Here is a 19,761-nt window from a genome sequence, read left to right on the forward strand (position 1 = left end):
TTAACTATCCAAACACTGCTTACCTAGCAATTAAGGTTCACAGGGAGGTAGGGAGGGATGGGGAGAGGTGCGTCTTCAGTTTGCGCTTGAAGGTGGGGAGAGATTCTACAGTTCTAACCTCAACGGGGAGTTTTTTCCTCCACCGTGGAGCCAGAACAGACAGTAGTCATGAGCGTGAGGTGGAGGTTCGGAGAGGGGGAGGTGCAAAGCGACCTGTTGAGGCTGAACGAAGAGTTCTGGCAGGGGTGTAGGGTCTGATGATTTTTTGGAGGTAAGTTGGGGAAGACCCCTTAACTGCTTGGAAGGCTAGCACCAATGTTTTTAATTTGGTAATATTTTGGTAATTTTATTAGTAATATTATGTAATATGAGAACATTTTGTGTTAGGTGGATAATGCTGACAGGTGTGTAATTGTGTGTGTATGTACACTTTATGAGCACTTTATTAGGAACATTTTTACTTCATTACACCTACTTATTCATGCGATTATCTAATCAGCCAATTGTGTGGCAACAGTGCAATGCATACAATCATGTAGATACGGGTCAGGAACTTCAGTTAAAGTTCACATCAACCATCAGAATGGGGGAAAAATGTGATCCAAGTGACTTTGATTGTTGGTGGCAGACAGGGTGGTTTGAGTATCTTAGGAACTGCTGATCTCCTGGGATTTTCATGCCCACTAGTCTCTAGAGTTTACAGAGAATGGTGTGAAAAACAAAAAAACATTCAGTGAGAAGCAGTTCTGCTGGCAAAAATATGTTGTTAATGAGAGAGGTCAGTGGAGAAGGACCAGACTGGTCAAAGCTGAACAGTAACGCATATAACCACACATTATAACAGTGCTATGCAGAAGAGCATCTCTGAACACACTCATAACTCTTAGTGGATGGGCTACAGCAGAAGAATTCTAAAAAATAAGTAATAAATACCTAATAAAGTGCTTGGTGAGTATGTGTGTATGTGTGTGTGTGTGTGTGTGTGTGTGTGTGTGTGTGTGTGTGTGTGTGTGTGTGTGTGTGTGTGTGTGTGTGTGTGTGTGTGTGTGTGTGTGTGTGTGTGTGTGTGTGTGTGTGTGTGTGTGTGTGTGTGTGTGTGTGTGTATTATACTCCTCTGTATGCTCATGAACACACCTAATTATTGGCAGACACGCCATTTTGCAATCGCACTGGGCACATCACTTTCCTTTCCTTGTTTATTTCACAGCTATTTGTGACAGTTACACATTGCATATTAACTTTATGCTGGTTGGTCTAAGGTGTTAGACAACAGGCAGAGTGAGACTGAGAGAGGGAGCAAGAGAGAGAAAATGCAAACACAGCTACTCATTTTATCATCTCATCCAAGCTGGTAAAGTGCTATATAGATCAGACCTGTTTTGGATGCAAATACTTTTCTACACTTTACTGAGCCTGTCTGGAGTATTGGAACCTATGAAATACTCTCGAAAAGTGCAAACCTTGGTTGCAACAGGCAAGATGAATCCAGCACAGAAAAGTATGCAAGACTGGCGTGGACCACGCCCTGCTGCCTGCCAATAAAAACCCATGCTGAAGGGAATCTCTGAATTATGAATCAAAGTCCCATAAAACATAAACTTGGACCATCAGCCTGTATCCTAATGGCTAAGATACATGACTGGGACCTGGAGGGTTGCCGGTTCAAGCCCCGGTGTAGCCATGATAAGATCCATGCAGCTGTTGGGCCCTTGAGCAAGGCCCTTAAGCTTACATTGCTCCAGGGGGTTGCTTAGTCTAATCGACTGTAAGGCGCTTTGGATAAAATTGCCGGCTAAAACTCCATGATGGGAGGGTGGTGTTTAACTTGACTAGAGCCTTGCAGTTTTGACTCCTAGGTGAGGCGGTGTGTCTCATACCCTTCATCAAGATACAAAACTGTAAACGATCGGTTAAATGAGCTGTCATTTTAGTACTACCTGACAATGTTGAATATGTGAGTTTCGGTGGATATGCACTTTATTATTATTATAAATTAACTTGCAGTGCATCTAAGGTGAGGTGAGATCTGTACAGAGATAAATATTTCCAAGTCCTTCTTTGAAACCGTAATATTCTCAATGACACTGTGTGGAGGAAGGGCAGCATGGCGATAACGTTGACATGGTAAGCCTTATCTTTAGTCTTCTTACGCTCCCTAATTATGAAGCTTGCGGCTTTGACCACCTCGTGATTTCCTACTTCACCATCGAACCAGACATATCGGCCACTGACCGCAAACAGATTAGGCGCAAAACACTTTACTACTGCAAGGGGCAACTGTTGAACTTAATGGCGCAAACCGTTCTTAAAATGCAAGCACAATGCAGGGTCGGTGTAGCGGAAATTACTTCCATTTCACATCCGCGTACAGCATCCGCTATACACGACGCAGGTCATGTTATCTCTTGTACGCCCACCTTTTCTTTGAAAAAAAAAAAAAAAACTGAATGCGAAATACAGCGAGAGCTTGCCGTGTCAGCACGAGGGTGAAGGAAGGGATATAACAATCATCTCCATGGAATTCTGAGATATTTAAACTGTTCTTATCTGCCGAAAGGGATTGAGAAGCTTTTTTCAATATTCTTTCCGGTGTAGCCTACGTTAGGTCAGAGGGTTCTGCAAACAGGTGATTATAAATAATTCAAATTTGTAGGCAGCTGTTAAAGTCCTTATAGGTCTAATGCTGGCATATGTGTTATGTGCACATCCTGTTCTGTGTTTAAGGCCCTGTCAGTGAAAATGCAGTCGTAGCCAAATCAATGATGTGATCTAATTAACGCACATCTAATTACTGTCGACCAGAAAACAAACACAAGTCGAAGTCATAGGCTATTTGAGAACGAAACATAACGTATAACCGCAATGCCACGCAACAACATTGAGCTCACCTCGAAAATAGCCGTGAGCCTGCATTAATAAAACTACGAGGACATGTAAAAACAAATAAAAATAAATTGATAGAAAAAAGTTGCCAAATCAATGTGATCCCAGACAGAATAGAAGTTTTATTTAGAAATTTAGGAAGCTGAAGTCGAAATGTGCATGATTAGGCCTACATGCACAATACGGCTCTCTGGCGTAATAGGTTTGCTTCCATCCCCTCTCTGAACTGCCTCTATTCATATATTTTCAAACTGCATCCTGGGAATTGTGATATTCCCCATCATGAAACGGTTATTTATTGAAACATGAGTTAAACATGGTTTACATTTAGGCCTACCATATTTTGTCTCTCCTTTCAGTCCAATTTGATGCCATCCCTTCGGTAACGTTTGGTAATATTTTCTTACACTGTCGCTATAGCCGAACATTAATCTTACTGACCTGTGTGATGCGTTACACCTTTAATGTGAAGACGTAGCTAGCAATTCTTTGCAATGTAGGCCTACGCTCGTATTACAGTCAGCTATTGATTTGTGGTATGTATGAAGCATAATTACTTAAGACATGTTATCCAGTTGGGAATTGCAAAACCACAAAGGAGCCACGGGGTGCGCTAATTGCAGCCAATAATAGACCCGTGGTAATATGTTAGGCTATGGATTTTTAATTTGGCCGAACCGACTGAGCGTCGGTTAAGGAGCGCCTACCTGACAAATCTGCTTTGTTCCCACCACGCATTAGAGATGATCCGGTTCAATTTTCCACGCTGTCGTCAATATCATCGATAGGTTACGTACCCCTGTTTGCTTCATAGCATTGAAACACCGACCAAAATGTTCTCACAAAAGTGACAAAATTTGTACCTGATCACGAGACTGTCTGCTTCTAAAACAACTTCGTGAAGATGCGTACATCAGACACAATGCGTTATTCAACTCTTCTCTGTAATTGCAGAACGGTACCGCCTATTAGTTAATGACAATTAGGCTATTTGTAGAAAAACATATAGACAAATAGTCTAATTATATACCGTTAATTGCCTAATTATATAAAAATATCGTCTGTTGTTTAGCAGTGAGGTGGGAAATAGACTTTACGGTCAGTTTAATTTCATATCACATCGCAAAAAATGGTTTGGTCATTATAATAGCACAACTGCATACAACAAAAACTAATTGTGTGGTGATCGGCAGCCAAGCTTTAACGACAGAAGGATAGTTTCCAGACCGTTCGCCTCGGGGGGCGAATTATGAGCTATGAATTGTCCAATGCCACGCCCTTCGACGAGTACATCGGTGCAGTTTCATTAAAATCTTACCCGCGCACAGTGCAGTTTCCAGTTAAAAGTCAAGCTTTAATTATTAGGTCAAAAATAGAGTCATTGGTTGCTAACGGATAAATTTGTGAGAGACAGCATCCATTAATAGTCGCAGCATTAATCTTATTTGAATTTTATTTAAATTCTGTTTTTGTCTATTTAAGAACTTGCCAGACGTGCATTAACGACCACTTGAAAACATTGATTGCGCACTGCTTAGTTTGTCGTCATCGGTGAGTCTGCACCGTCGTTTTTTTACTGACTTGCTATGCCTGCTGTGATCTGATTTGGTATCTTCCCTATTTTGCAGGTGTGTCAGTTTTAATTCTGACCAGTAGGTGGGACTTGATGCTCGGTGCACGGACTTCTCATTTCCTCGTCTCTGTTCGTAATGCTATTGCTCCAAGTCTCAGAGCAGTGCGGAAACAACCTGGAGCTAAGCGGCTAACAGCAGCAGAAGACGCGGTAACCCGTACAATGCAGTCTCGAGAGGAAGACAGACCGGGAGTATTTATTTTTCAGCCACTTTTGCTCTAACGGAGTATTTTTTTTTCTTTATCGATATTTTTTATGGCCTCGAATATATCGACACGCGACAGCATTCGCATTAATTTGACATACCTCCACACTCATTAACACGCCCGCGCGCACATACACACAAACATCATCACACCGTACATACAGACACATTGAAGACACACGACACACATAAATTTACAATTAGATACCAGTGGATACTCAACTCTTTTCTGGCACCGGAGACCATGGATCTATCCTTCTGTACACCCAAGATTTGCTGGTGGAGGGTATTGTTGCTCTTAAGCATCTTTCAGGACTATCTGAGCTCCATGCTGGACTGCCCGCCAACCTGCAGCTGTTCCCCAACCGAGATCTACTGCAATAAGTCCGACAATGGGAAATTCTTCCCTTTGCTGGCGCTGCAAGACACCGGGACTAACGGAAATAACAGCAACAACATTCAAGACCTCTTCAAGAACATCACATCCATGTAAGTCCCCTTAAAGTTAACGTCACATGTCAAGTACATGTGTGGAATTTAACCCCGTTTCTCTGTCTCTTTTTATGTTGCTACATTCAGCCTCTCAACCAGCCTTTCACGACTGAACGGAAATTAGTGTACGGAGGATTTCTGTTACTTGCATGTACTATGTCTTTCACCCGAACGATCGGTTCGTCCGTGGATCTTTATAGGGATTTAACTTGTACAAAATTTCCTGGTTGTGCGTTATTGTGTTATTTACATGCTCGATAATGCGTTCTGCACTGCAGCACTAACGTGGTAGTTTATGGTTATAGTTTTTGGGCACTATCGTTGCGTTCTTAACTGTGACTGGGGGAACAGACCTGTTGTTGAAATGGCTCCCAACGCGCATCACTTAGCATCTTGTTTTCCGACCGAGTGAACACTGGACGCTTTTCGCATTTATATCTGAAATGCCTATCTGTTCTCCGGCTGACTCTGTGTCCGTTCTGACAAAAGCAGAAGCAGAGGGTGGAAATATTCTATCCGGTATAAATCGGCGACACTCTGGGGACGCAGGGGGATGAAAGCGGACACACTTTCAAATCTAATTGCCACATCTCAAGAGTGATGTATCAACCGTCTTTGCATCTCAAATGCGAGTTGATGGGGCCTGATTTATATTCCTGGCAGGGACTTTAAAGGAATTTTGTCACAGCGTTTGCCATCTGTGGTACGTGAAAAGGTGCCTTGTACTGGAAAAAAAGATTCGTTCTCAGGGAGAGCTGACAAGATATAGACACCCCTTGTATTGCCAATGAGCCCTTTTCAATCTGTGTGTGAAAAGTATCTCAATCATGGTATCCTTGAATTCTGGACCGTTTTAGCATCGAGGCGTCCTATCAGCTGCATATTGACTGAACTCGGCACCGATTTTCGCTTTTGGTGTATCATTGGTGGTGACGAGTGAGTCAAAATTATACCCTAGAAATTGACTGTGAGGCAGCGGGCGATAGTCCGTGATGTGTGTTACTCCCACAATTATTATTTAACGCGCGCGTTCGCGCGCGCGCACGCAGACACACACACACACACACACACACACACACACTCGCGCGCGATTAACAACGATTTTCTTTTGTTCTATTTCACCCAAGGTGTAATGTGATAGTGTTTGACAAGTGTGAGTTAAGGTTGCCTGGTCTTAATTTCCCCACTCTCTATGGCAAAGGTGTTCTCGTCACCTAAACATTTTCCTTATTCTCGGGATCCCAGAGGAGTTCGCTTTACATACTATAAATAGTGGCTTCTCAAAAATAGAACATGGACAGTGATGACAGCCTACTTTTCACTCGAAGGTTTCTCCTTTCGTCAGGGATAACCGTTTATAGGCTTTTATAGCTTCGAATCTTACGTCTTTACGTTTCCTCAGTGAAACTCTGGTGAATTTAAAACGCGGTCATTGTCATTCACAGCCATCACTCACCAAGACGTTTCGGTAGAAAAGTATTTTTACGCGATTCATTTAGAACAAAATATTTTCTTTTCAGTGGGTGTTCGTGGTCCAAAGGGGAGCATGTTGTCGGAAGCAAAGTTGGGCAGTTCCCATGGAACAAAAAACCCGATTCATTATTGATTCTTTGCAGAGAATAGCCAAGAACGAGGATGCCATGACAACCTCTTTGCTTTGTACTGAATTCACTCCTATTCCATCGGCTTTAAGTGGTGAAGTGATAACGCCAATTGAACAGGAAGCAGTACGGTTTCTATATATTTACCAGCAGTGAATTTAGCCATATGTGTAATGGTATAATACGAAAAATTCTGCTTTAGAAAAATCTGCTCTTTCCCCGTATAGGCTATGCCAATTCTGTACGCGTGTTCTCGCCGCACTGGTCTAGGCCACTAGAGGGGAGACTGGTTGCTTTTTTAGAGGGAGTATAGAATTGTCGAGTGGGCTGTAAACGAACATTGCTTTGTGTGAATATACACTTGCCTTTCAGATGTGAGAAACGCAAGCTTGTTGGCCATAAGCTATCGCTGTTTTCTAAATGCAATGTTTTCAGAATCAGTTCAGGTTTCACACTAAGATCGGGCAGTTAAAATTAAAAAAAAAAAAAAAAAAAAAAATTAACCCCTTGAATATTGACATTTTAGTCCTGCGGATAGGATACACCTGCAACCCTGGGGACGCGACGTCCTGCCTGTCAGCACCCTGTCTGTTGGACAGCTCCCAGTTTGCGCCCGAACTCTTCCGTCTGGCTGCGCATTTGTACACAGATACGATTAAAAGCATTTATCAAGCAGAACACGAGAGACGTCATTTGTTACCCTTCCGAGTCCTTCAGTTTTTTGTCTGGGAACAGAATCCGGTCTGTGTCATTATTTTTTCTCTCTCCCCCGTCTCTCGCTCGCTCCCCCTATATGAATAATGCGGAGGAGGATTGAGTTTGGCTAAATTAATTCTTACATACACGGACATGTTCAAGCTGTGACCTTGAAACAGCCGTGAACGTATAAGCGCTTCGACTCGCATGATCGCATCGGTCTCCAGGGAGAGTAATGAGTTTCTGAATAGTATGCGCTTGTGTGTGTCTGTGTGCTGTGTATGTGCGCGCGCGTGCGTACGTAGATGTAGGCGTGCGGCTGTTACTGTATGCACATCTGTTATGAACCTTGTATGTTGCCTTCCCCCTATATCCTGTTTTAATAGGACTGGAATAACTGTCTTCGGTCCATTCATTCCTTCTGATGCCGAATTGCGGTTTGGTCCGACAGTCACAAAAAAGCGGAAAAAAAGGTCCTTTTTCGCAAGGTTACCTGTTGGCTGTGATATGCCCTTTTCAGGCTCTCCAGTTCAATCTCAGTTTACCCATTTTATGCTAATACGCATGCTCCGCACAGTTTTCCCCACTTTCTCCTCTTACATTTGAAATGGTCGTAATGCTATTCTGCTTATTTTTCATTCTTCTCTCAGATATGTCAGTTATTCAGATCTTGCCTGAGCTGCTACTTTAATACTTTTGTGTGTTTGACATCTCTTTGTATTTTTACGTTTTTATTTCATTAAAGCAAATGATGAGCTTATTTTTCTGCTTATGAAATAAGCGAACGAGCAGCCGAAATGCAGTAGGCGGAATTGTCTGTTCTCTTTTTGAAATGTTATCTCTATGTTAATTTGTGAATTAATTAATGTACTGTTGGAGGTGTCTTTCTTGTTATAGAAAGTAGATATTTATTCGGGAGTTTTAGAGCAATGATCTATATTTAGGGCCTAGTTGTTGAAATACTGCTCCCCCCAGCAACACCAAGTCTTCCCCAAAATTAGTCTATAATCCCTAGGCGCTCAAATGAATCTACCTAAGTCTGTTGAGCCAATAAACACGACTTCCCAAAAAACGAATTTACTTGTTACCTTTTATTGAAACAAACGTTCTTGAAACAACAGATACCTTTCAGGCCATAGGCCTATCAGATTTCAGATCAACGTTTAGTTAGCAGTAGCTCGATCAGCCTAAATTAATTGAAGGCTCACATGAGTGGGTTTCCCTGGAAACCGTGGCGAGAAAGCTTCTCTAGAATAGGAACAGCTTCATTGTTTTACTACTCGTTAAAACCTTACCATTATTGACAGAGTAATCAATTTGTTGTCCCTCCCCTAACCCCCATTCCCGCCACGCCCCGCCCGTAACCTCTGTCATGGCACACTTCATTTGGCTCAAGATATTTTCGTCAGTTTCTTCCAATGGCAATTCGACGGTAAATCTGATAGGAGGTGGCATAATTTAAAAGCTGGGGGGTTTTTATTCAGTGAAAAGTACGCAGCAGGCTTTGGCATGCGGTGGTAGAAGTTATCCGCTGGGTGGGATTCAAACGTTTGAAATTCAGGCCAACTTCGCCTGGAAGTGGAGCGGCTTGTGAGAGTTGCATAAACCCTGTCGGAATCCGAGGGTTCCTTCCCCATAGGAAGTGGAAACAGCATGATTTGCGAGTTTTTTTGTATTTTCGGAAAGATAGCTTCCGCTCGCGTTAAACACGCTTGCTGTGCTTTCAGCATGAGGCTTATCGGACCGCCACAGCCATGGCTAATTGCCGGAGGCCAGCTAACATGTTTCTCATCTGTCCTTGGTATGCATTGCTTGCTCTCATCCTACCTTTGGTGGTTTTCTCAATTCAGGATCTGAAACTGAGAGAGTTGGGGATTTGAACAACAAGCTTTATGGGCCTATTCAAGTAACATGTATGTGCTAAGGGAGAGCTCAAAAGTATTCAAGCCCTGGTTTTGTGTGTGTGTGGTGTGTGGGTGTGTATACTTTCACATATGCATTTTTATGTTGATGTGTGTACATGTTTGTGCGTTGATGTGTATGAGTTATGTAATTGTGTGGGTATGCATGTATTTTGTGTGTGTACTAATGACTCAATGTGATAATTTTAATAATAAAACCTCCTTGCATTTTTATAAGTACTCTGCAGTGATGGGGGCGAAACTCCACCCACTTGGGTGATGCACGGCAGCCATTTTGTGCCAGAACGCTCACCACACATCAGCTGGGGTGGAGAGGGAGAGAACAATTTTTAGCCGATTGGGGATGTGTAGGTAGCTGGAAGAGAGAGCCAGGTTGGTAATTTAGCCAGGACACTGGGGAAGCCCTTACATATTGTAATGAATGTGGGATCTATAAGAATAGGATTTCCTAGGATCACAGTGAGTCAGGACCTTGCTTTAATTGACCAGATGAAAGATCACCCCCTATTGGCCCACCAGCACCAGCGTAGTTTCCTCATGAGGCCTCCCATTGAGGTACTAAGTAACAAAGCCCTCACATACTTAAAAGTTATCCATTCAGCAGGGGCAGGATACACCATGGTATGGCTACTCTGTGTGTGCATTTGTGTGTGTGCACGTGCATTCTTTGTATGCGTACGTGTCAAATGCAGGAGTGGCAGAGAGAGCAATGGTCATGGATTTGATTAGTTTTTTTTTGTTTTTGTTTTTTAGTTTGCTGTGTTCTTGTGATTACCCGTCAGCTTGCCACTCTGTGTATTATCAGTCTTCCATACATTAAGTGTCAGTCTAATTGAGCACCCTGAGTGAAGCTCATCTGTTTTCAGCAAGGGGATCCATTAGCCTAATTGCCATCCCTGCACTGAGTGAGACGAGTCCTGTATTAAGCTGCGTAATCTTTTACCTTCCTAATGGATTGTCACCGGCAACGGAACGAGGGATGTATGCACGGAACATGTATGAGTGAGAGGAGGAAAGAGGGATGAGAAAGAGAGGGAGGGAGAGGAGAGAAAATGGCAGAAAGCGAACGGAGCCCTTCCCGGCTGACATGAAACGTTCTCGCAATGTTGCGGCAGCGTTGCAACATTCACAGAACGTTTCAGTTACATTGCGAGAATGTTTTGTGTTCGCTGGGTTCTGAACGTGATGTGTGGAGAGTGCCGAAATCGGGGAGTTCCTGATGGGGACATACTGAACGGCTAAATGGGGCCCATGCTTCTTCGCTTTGTGTTTATCTCGGTTGCGCTAATAACACATTGTGACCTTGGAATTATAAGGTTCTAGCTGCGCTCTGAGTAAAATATACTGAAGTGAATGGGCTCCAAGCAGATACAACCTTTTTAAGGTACAATAGGTAATTTCAGACTTCTAACAGCCAAGAGAGGAATTGCAGCAACACGCACCCTCAAACCACAACACTGTTTATCCCTCCCCCTTCTCTGTGAATGCGCTGACCTTAAAAACCTCACCCTAATTGGCTGTGACAATTAGAACCAATTTTCAACCAATGAGCTTGAATTATTGTACAGCTATACAATGTTTTGGTACAGGTGTGTCCATCAACTGTATATTTTGAAACCCGAATTTAAGGATTATAAACACAGGCAGAGGGTGAGTCAACATGTCAGTGAGGCTTTTTCAATGATAGGAAGGGATTTACAATGGTCTTGTAACAATGTTTTAACACAAAAATCCTATTGTACCTTTAAATTTAGAATGTTTTCATACTTGACAATTTGTCAGTAAAATGTCAGTTAGAACCGTATAATTTTAAAGGCATGTGGGTAATTTATGGGAATGTTTCACTGGGTACTCAGTAATGCGGTGTATAGCACATGCCTGCTTGGGCCTGTACTACCATTAACATTTTGCCATTACACCTCCACACTTGTTTCTTTTGCGGAGGTGTAAAACAGCAAATTCTTCCGTATTGTGATGCAGGGCTGGGGGTGGCCACTGATCGCAGGGTGAACAGACAAATCAAAGCAAGAGAAATTGGTTGCTTACCGCCTTTTATTTAATAAAATCTCATTCAATCATAGAAATTATTCAGAAATAAAGAAAATGGCCAACTTGGTAACTTTGTCTCTCTTCTTCCCTTTCTCGCTAAAACCCTGGAACGGGCGGTCTGCTCCCAACTGTCCACTTATCTTCTCCACAACAATCTCCATGACCCCAACCAGTCTGGCTTCAAGAGTGGCCACTCCACTGAAACCGCCCTGCTCGCGGTCACTGAGGCACTCCACTCTGCTAAAGCAAAATCCCTCTCCTCTGTCCTCATCTTCCTCGACCTGTCAGCCGCCTTCGATACAGTCAACCATGAGATTCTGCTCTCATCGCTGTCTGGGATGGGTGTCACAGGTTCTGCACTCGCTTGGTTTTCCTCCTACCTCTCTGGTCGCTCCTACCAGGTGACTTGGAGGGGCGCAGTCTCCGACCCTCAACCCCTACGAACTGGAATCCCGCAGGGCTCGGTTCTTGGGCCTCTCCTCTTCTCGCTATACACCATGTCTCTTGGTTCTGTTATCTCTTCCCACGGCTTTTCTTATCACTCCTACGCTGATGACACCCAACTCTTCATTTCCTTCCCCCCCGACACCCAAATCACCACACAGATCTCTGCCTGCTTGGCTGATATCTCTGCGTGGATGACTTCCCATCACCTGAAGCTCAGCCTTGCCAAAGCTGAGCTTCTCTACATTCCTGCTAAGTCCTCTCCGTCAATCGACCTCTCATTGACTGTTGAGGACTTTGTAGTTTCCTCCTCCCGTACGGCAAAGAATCTTGGGGTGACTCTTGATAACTGCCTCACCCTGGCTCCACAAGTATCCTCCACTGCCAGAACTTGCAGGTTCTTTCTGTATAATATACGCCGTATCCGTCATCTCCTGACTGAGAAAGCCACCCAGCTCCTAGTCCAGGCGCTCGTCATTTCCCGCCTGGATTACTGCAAATCCCTCCTAGCCGGTCTCCCAGCGTGTGCCATCAAGCCCCTCCAGCTGGTCCAGAATGCTGCAGCCCGCCTGATCACCAATCAGCCCAGGTCGGCTCATGTCACCCCGCTTCTCATTGGCCTCCACTGGCTTCCCATTGCCGCACGCATCCGTTTCAAGGCCCTAGTGTTGGCATTTCAGGCTGCTAAGGGGACTGCCCCACCTTACATACAATCCCTGATCACTCCCTACTCCCCAGCTAGACCACTCCGGTCTGCCAGCTCTGGTCGCCTTACGGTTCCCTCTCTACGTGCACCTGGCGGTCGAGCTGCACGTTCACGCCTGTTTTCCGTTCTGGTTCCTCAGTGGTGGAATGACCTGCCTACCACTGTCAGAACAGCAGAATCCCTCCCCCTATTTCGACGCAGACTCAAAACCCACCTTTTCAAACTCCCTCCTGATTTCCCCTGCCCCTCCTTTCTGATATCCCTATCCTTGTCTAACCCCCCCCCCAAAAAAAAAAAAAAAAAAAAAAAAACACTTCTGATGACAACTATGTTTAGAACAGCATTTCCTGTGTATTTTGCTAGTTTCTGGATGTGATGCTCTGACTTATGGTAGAACCTATGCACTTGTAAGTCGCTTTGGATTAAAAGCGTCTGCCAAATGACTAAAATGTAAATGTAAAATGGTAACAAAAATCATCAAAAGGAAAGGAATCCAAACCTAGAAACAAAACCCAGGTCAAAACTCAGATCAAAAAAACCCCCACAATCACCTTTTTCCCAGGCCTGTGAACCAGGCCTCTCTTATGTATCCTAATAAATAGGTAATGGGCCACAGCTATGGTGATTACAATGGTTTCACACAGTTGTGGCCATACCTGTCAGTAGAGCCAATGCTGGTCCCTGGTGGACAACACCTTAATGTTCCTTGATGGCACCACAATAGCTAATTATGAACCATCCCATGGCTTAAGCTATTCAGCTCTAACCCTTTAAGGGAATTCTCTGTAGAATTCTCTGGAGAGTTCTTAGGGCTGGCAGGAATTCCCTACAGGAATTTGGACAGGGAGGAATGTGGCCCCGCGTATACCTCCCGCAGGTCCCGTCGAGAGTTGCTGTGGAAAGCGGCGATTTGTCGAAAAGGCGAGCTAAAAACGGGGCCTCCCACCTGACAACGAGAGCACAGATTCTATAGATCAGCCAGATGGTCAGGTCAGTTTTCTTAACATTGAAAGTTTGTGTCTCTGCAAGCCAAAACTTTCCAGCTTGGTGCATCTTATGAATATGTATGAAAGGGGCTTGTCCAAGGACAATGCTGTGGCAATGGATGTTTTATCCCATGGGCATGCCTGTTGATGAATATTCATGAACTGTAAAATAGCAGTGGGAACTCGTAGTGAGGAAGGGGCGTGGAACAAGGGGAGCTCATGTGGTCAGGGTAAATAATGTGTGTGAGGAGACGCTTGTTCTTCTGTGCTGCTGTAGGCTCCCTAGAAGCTCTCTGTATGGTGAGTGTGTTAGGAGTGTTTGGAGTGTAGACACGTTTTCAATATGGTTGTTAGCCCACTCTTTTGTGTGTGTGTGTGTGTGTGTGTGCGTGTGTGTACACGTTTGCATGTGCCCGCATATGTATGTGTGATATACAGTGTGAATGTGTGTGTGTGATAGAGTTTGTGTGTTTCTGTGTGTGTGTTTTGTTTGTATATGACAGAGATTGTGTGAGTGTGTCTTTGTGGGTGACTGTGACTGACTGTGTATGTATGTGTAACTGCAGCACGGGGTCATATACAGTAACTGCAGCACTGGGGGATATACAGTAACTGCAGCACTGGGGGGTATACAGTAACTGCAGCACTGGGGGATATACAGTAACTGCAGCACTGGGGGATATACAGTAACTGCAGCACTGGGGGATATACAGTAACTGCAGCACTGGGGGATTTACAGTAACTGCAGCACTGGGGGATTTATAGTAACTGCAGCACTGGGTGATTTACAGTAACTGCAGCACTGGGGGATATACAGTAACTGCAGCACTGGGGGATATACAGTAACTGCAACATTGGGGGATTTACAGGAAGTGCAGCACTGTTGTACAGGGGAGTGATAAATGGCCTCTCTGTGTGAAATTCAGTTTAAAAAGGAGCTTGAGCAGCACTTAACACAAGAAAGGAAACAAATGACAAGATTGTAGGGGAAATAAACGCTTGTTTATCGTCCGGGCGTGCTGATGAAACTGCACACTTGCAGTACTTCAGATGAGGCAAACAGTGTGATGAGCAGGGCTTTGACAAGACTTCTCCACTTCCCGTGTGTTCGAACACTCGGAGAGACAGCCAGGCAAATCAAGAGCGAGGCTACTTAAAAAATGAACTCATATTTCATTTCGCCGTGATAATTTCTTCCTTCTGAGGCGGTTTAGAAGCACCGCTTTCGTATCCACGGCCACCAACGGCGATTAGGATGAAGGGAACATCCGAGGTGAAGAGGAAGCCGTGAACGGACCTCGTCCTTTCTGCGTTAGCAAAGAAGATGAGCGCAGACGCGGCAGAAGGACGAGAAGTTTGGGAAAACAAGAGAAGGAGGACAGGCGTTACGGGTCAGGGTCACAGCTAATGTGCGATTGGTTCCCTTAGCTGGTGGGCCTGTGGCTTGGTTGGCTTATGTCCGTTGCAGAGCGTTGCTAGAGCGTTGGGAAAGCGTTTGAAGGGCGTTTGTTGTCCGTTTCAGATGCAGCTAGTATGAATAGCACGGAGAGACTGTCACACAGATTCATTGACAAGCAGAATGGAAAATGTCGAGTCCTTAGTATTCTACGGTTCTAACTGACATTTTTGAAATAAATGAGTGTCATGAATATGTTGTTTATTGGGCAATTTGACAGAATTTTGATATTGTACATTCACTTTTAGGTACTTTTAGGGTGTCTGTAATTTTGATCCTGGAGGAACTGCCCTGCATTTCAGTTTTGTTGTTTAGGATGTGAAAGCTTTGAAGCTCAATATCTCAACACTATTCACAATGCAGATAGAACCTTATAATTCCAAGGTCAAGATATTTTGATAGGCCCTTGCGGTTTTAACCATTTAAGGAGTATGTTTTTCTGAAAGTCTGTGTTCTAAAACTCCATTGCTTTCCATTACCAGTAGTGATCAAGACATCAGCATTAGAGTGTTCAGTGAAGAATATTCCCTTCATTCTAATAAGATTATTTGTCAAGGCCTTGGGAAGTGGCATGAGCTAATGTTAGTACAGTGTTAGGTGAGCGTTTGTACAGCTTTAGAAGAGAAACCAGTTGGCTCTTCCAGGTACAGGTCAGGGGAATGAAGGCGCAAGAGTGAGAGACATGTAGGAGAGAGAGAGTGAGAGAAAGGAAGAGGAGAGAAGTGGGGGCTCTACAGCAGGAAATTAGAGCTATTTTTATGGTTATCCTTATTATTATTACTATGTAATTTATTCATTCTTCCACTGCCATTCCTGCTATTGATTGTGCCATTATTTTATAACTATGAGAGAGAGAAAGAGGGAGAGTGATAGAGAGGGAGAGTGTTAGGGGGAAAGAGATGGAGGGAGTGATAGGGATAGAGAGAGAGAAGTAGAGAGAGTGATAGAGATAGAGAGAAAGAGAAGGAGAGTGATAGAGATAGATTGAGATAGGCAAAGAGTGAGGGTGAGTGTAAGAGATAGATATAGATAGTGAGAGGGAGAGTGATAGAGATAGAGGAAGAGAAAGTGAGAGGGAGAGTGATAGAGATAGGAAGAGGGAGGGAGAGTGTAAGAGATAAATAGAGATAGATATAGATAGGGAGAGAGAGAAGGAGGGAGAGTGATAGAGATAGAGAGAAGGAGGGAGAGTGATAGAGATAGAGAGAGGGAGGGAGCACACTGCGCTGCAGAAACACAGTGATGAAGTGTGTTATTTGGGAAGCTCAGTGGTGAGAGACCTTGTCAGAATCTCTGATTTTCTGCTTCAGTGACCTGGAATTATGAGCCTTATATACTGTGTGTGTTTGCTGTTTATCATTTGCATGGCCACACACGCTGCAAAGAAACGCACACACACTCTCTCTCTTTCTCTCTGTCACTCTCTCTCACAGACACACACACACACATTCACTCTCTCACACACACATATGCTGCAAACACACAGATACACACACACTTTCATTCTCTCTCACAAACACACACACATGCGCACTCACACATGCACACATGCACGCGTACACATACACATGCTGCAAACACACACATGCACACATACATTCACTCTCTCCCTCTCGCTCACACACCCACACACACACACACACACACACACACACACACATTCTCTCTCTCCCTCTCTCACACACACGCCGGTGACGTTATGCTAGCTGCCCACTTTAATGCAAACTCTCAAATCATGGCCTGCCGCGGGAGTCGGCTGTATGGATGTGTTTCTGTCCGCTGTGGGGTCTTTGCCGGGAGTGATGGGGGAGAGAGAGGGTGGTGGTATTTGAGATTGCCCCACCCCCACCATGAGCATCCCTCACTAGCGACAGGTGTAGGGTCGCTCCTGCCCGTATGAAGCTGATTGGGCGTAATGCATTAGGGGTTTAGTTATGGGATGGGTAACTGCCGAAGGATCAATGCCACAGATGGGAATGATAGGCTAATGGCCTTGAGAGCGATTTCACATTTGGCTGTCACTCAAAACACGTTCAAACCCCCTGCCCCCCCAGCATCATGGGAAACCTGAACGCTGCTGATCATGTGCCGGATTTTAGCATGTTAGATGTTGCAGCAAATTCCAGTTCAGAGGCATTTTGTTTTCTTCCCAATTCTTTTCTCTGATTGCAGTGATTTACATATTATGAGCTGTGATTAAAACTCTTTCATTACGTGTGTGTGAGGCTAATGGATCCCTAATGAAGCTAAGCAGGACTTAAACCAGTGTGTGTGTGTGTGTGTGTGTATTTGTGTGCCTGTGCCTGTGCGTGTGTGCCTGTGCCTGTGCCTGTGCCTGTGTGTGTGTGTGTGTGTGTGTGTGTATTTGTGTGTGTGTGAGAGAGAGAGAGAGAGAGAGAGAGAGAGAGAGAGAGAGAGAGAGAGAGAGAGAGAGAGAGAGAGAGAGAGAGAGAGAGAGAGAGAGAGAGAGAGAGAGAGAGAGAGAGAGAGAGAGAGAGAGAGAGAGAGAGAGAGAGAATACGTGTGTGTGTGAGTGGATGCAAGTGTATGTACAGGCAAGTACTGTAATAAACACCTGTTTAAGTGTGTCCACTGTACAGGTAGTATAATACACAACTGTATTAGTGTGTTCACTGTACAGGGCAGTGCTGTAATAAGCACCTGTATGAGTGTGTTCACTGTACAGGGCAGTGCTGTAATAAGCACCTGTATGAGTGTGTTCACTGTACAGGGCAGTGCTGTAATAAGCACCTGTATGAGTGTGTTCACTGTACAGGGCAGTGCTGTAATAAGCACCTGTATTCTGGTTGCGGGGCCTCTTTGCTTGACATCACTGTGACACTGCCATTGTGTTTCTTTTTCCGGATATTAGCACCATTAATGGCGTTAAGCTGAAATGCTCTCCCACAGGGATGAGAAAAAGCAGCTGTGATCTGCCAGCTTCCGCAAAATTGGACATGAAGGATGATTTTAAGGGGACCTGTCTCCCGGCAAATTCAATTAACCGTAGGCAGTATTGTACGGCGAAATGTCACTGCTTTGAATTTTGATAATTGGAAATAACCCCGGCGTTTAGACGGGCGAGACTGGAGTGAAAGGGACTTTGTCTGTGCGGCTGTCTTGCTCGCTGGAAGCAGTCCGTTTGGCTAAATTATCACGAAATCATTTATGCCAACTCACCCCCTCCTTCCCTCCCAACCATATACAGAACTTTCCCTGCTAGAACCTCCGCCACGGTTTGCATCTTGCCTCTGATTGGCCTGTGAGCAGAGAGCTTTGATTGAACAAGCAGGTTGAATAGAAAAATGTGGCTTGTCTTAACTGCACCATGGTGACTTAGTAACTGACCTGATTAATTATGCTGCATTCTTCATGGGGGATGTTCCTGGATGGTACAGGATTTTGCTGGTTTTGTGGGATGTTGCGTGATATTGCAGGGTGTTTTGGCATGTTCCACAGTGTTGCAGGATGTTGTGTGATGTTCTTGGATGTTGTATAATGTAGTGGAGTGTTTTGGGATGCTGCAGGACATTGTGGGATGCTGCAGGATGTTATGGGGTGTTGTGGGATGTTGGAGGATGTTGGGGAATCTTGTAGGATGTTGTGGGGTGTTGCAGGATGTTGTGTGGCCTTGTAGGGTGTTATAGGATGTTGTGGGATGTTTCAGAATGTTGGGGAATCTTGTAGAATGTTGTGGGATGTTGCAGGATGTTGTAGGATGTTGCAGAATGTTGTGGGATGTTTTGTCAAGAGACAATCCTCAGCAGTAGTCCGAGCAGGATTTATAGCAGGTTATTTTCTTTTCTGTCATCCTCTCAGGTAGAAACGCTTTTAGTTTCAAGTCATGTTGTTTTTTTCTCAAGGATGAAAAGTTTCCAAAAAAAGCCGTCAGAGCAGGCGTCCCGATCTTTCTTCCCCAGCTTTACGGAAACAGTTCGGTCCAATTTTAGCGGTCAAGCCTTGCCAAGAACGTGGGATTAGCAGCCTGATTGGGCAGCTGCTACGAGGGACGAGGAGTCCGGCTTTAATCATGACAGAATGAGCCCAGGCAGTGCTGGGACACCTCCCCAAAACCGCCGCTAAGCACGCGCAAGCTGTACTGTTGGCTGGGCCTGCCCGCACCTTGATTTAATTTCGGGAGGGAGAGGGGGTGGCGGTTGCGGGGGATGAAGGGTACTTCCATCCATCTCTCCGCTCAGAAACTCCTGCGGAGGTGTGCAAGGGCGGTTTGTCATCTGGACCATGCCAGCTGAAGGCTGTAGCCTCGAGTCTCAGGGCGGGGTACAGCTGTTGCATCCTTAAACGGGGACCTTATCTAGCCTGTAAGTACCTTAGGTAGCCTGAAAACTCAAAACAACTCCGGTGCTTGACGACTATCTGCCGAAACACGCCCCTATGCTGAGATGAAGCCCTGCTGTCTTCATAAACATGCTCATTCAGTACGTAAATGTTAGAAATAACACGGAATTTAGCTGATGTAGGCTCTTGAGTTCAGCTCTTTTGTGTGTCTTTAGACATATAGGTCAGTTGAGGTTAGCCACACAATGGTGTCAGACCTTTGAGGCAACGGTCCCTTAAGGTCGATATTCTATTCTTATAAGATAATTACATTAAAGGCATCATTCAGTATGGTAACACCACGTAGCTCTGATAATTACCAGCTTTTCGTGTCCCCTGCTGGGCAGGT

At 44.6% G+C, this 19,761-nt stretch overlaps 1 protein-coding gene across 1 annotated transcript in view; it reads left to right on the top strand.

Moving 5' to 3' along the window:
• The first annotated feature begins 2,524 nt into the window (after nucleotides 1–2,524).
• LOC133111384 (NT-3 growth factor receptor-like) overlaps nucleotides 2,525–19,761 on the top strand; it is a 226,899-nt gene continuing 209,662 nt past the window's right edge. The window contains exons 1-3 of the mRNA XM_061221694.1: nucleotides 2,525–2,627; nucleotides 4,367–4,435; nucleotides 4,513–5,211. Of these exons, the coding sequence (XP_061077678.1) occupies nucleotides 4,967–5,211 (245 nt within the window). The 5' untranslated portion in view covers nucleotides 2,525–2,627; nucleotides 4,367–4,435; nucleotides 4,513–4,966. The remainder of the gene's footprint in view (nucleotides 2,628–4,366; nucleotides 4,436–4,512; nucleotides 5,212–19,761) is intronic.

Source organism: Conger conger, chromosome 15 (genome assembly GCF_963514075.1).
Source record: "Conger conger chromosome 15, fConCon1.1, whole genome shotgun sequence".
NCBI lineage: Eukaryota > Metazoa > Chordata > Actinopteri > Anguilliformes > Congridae > Conger > Conger conger.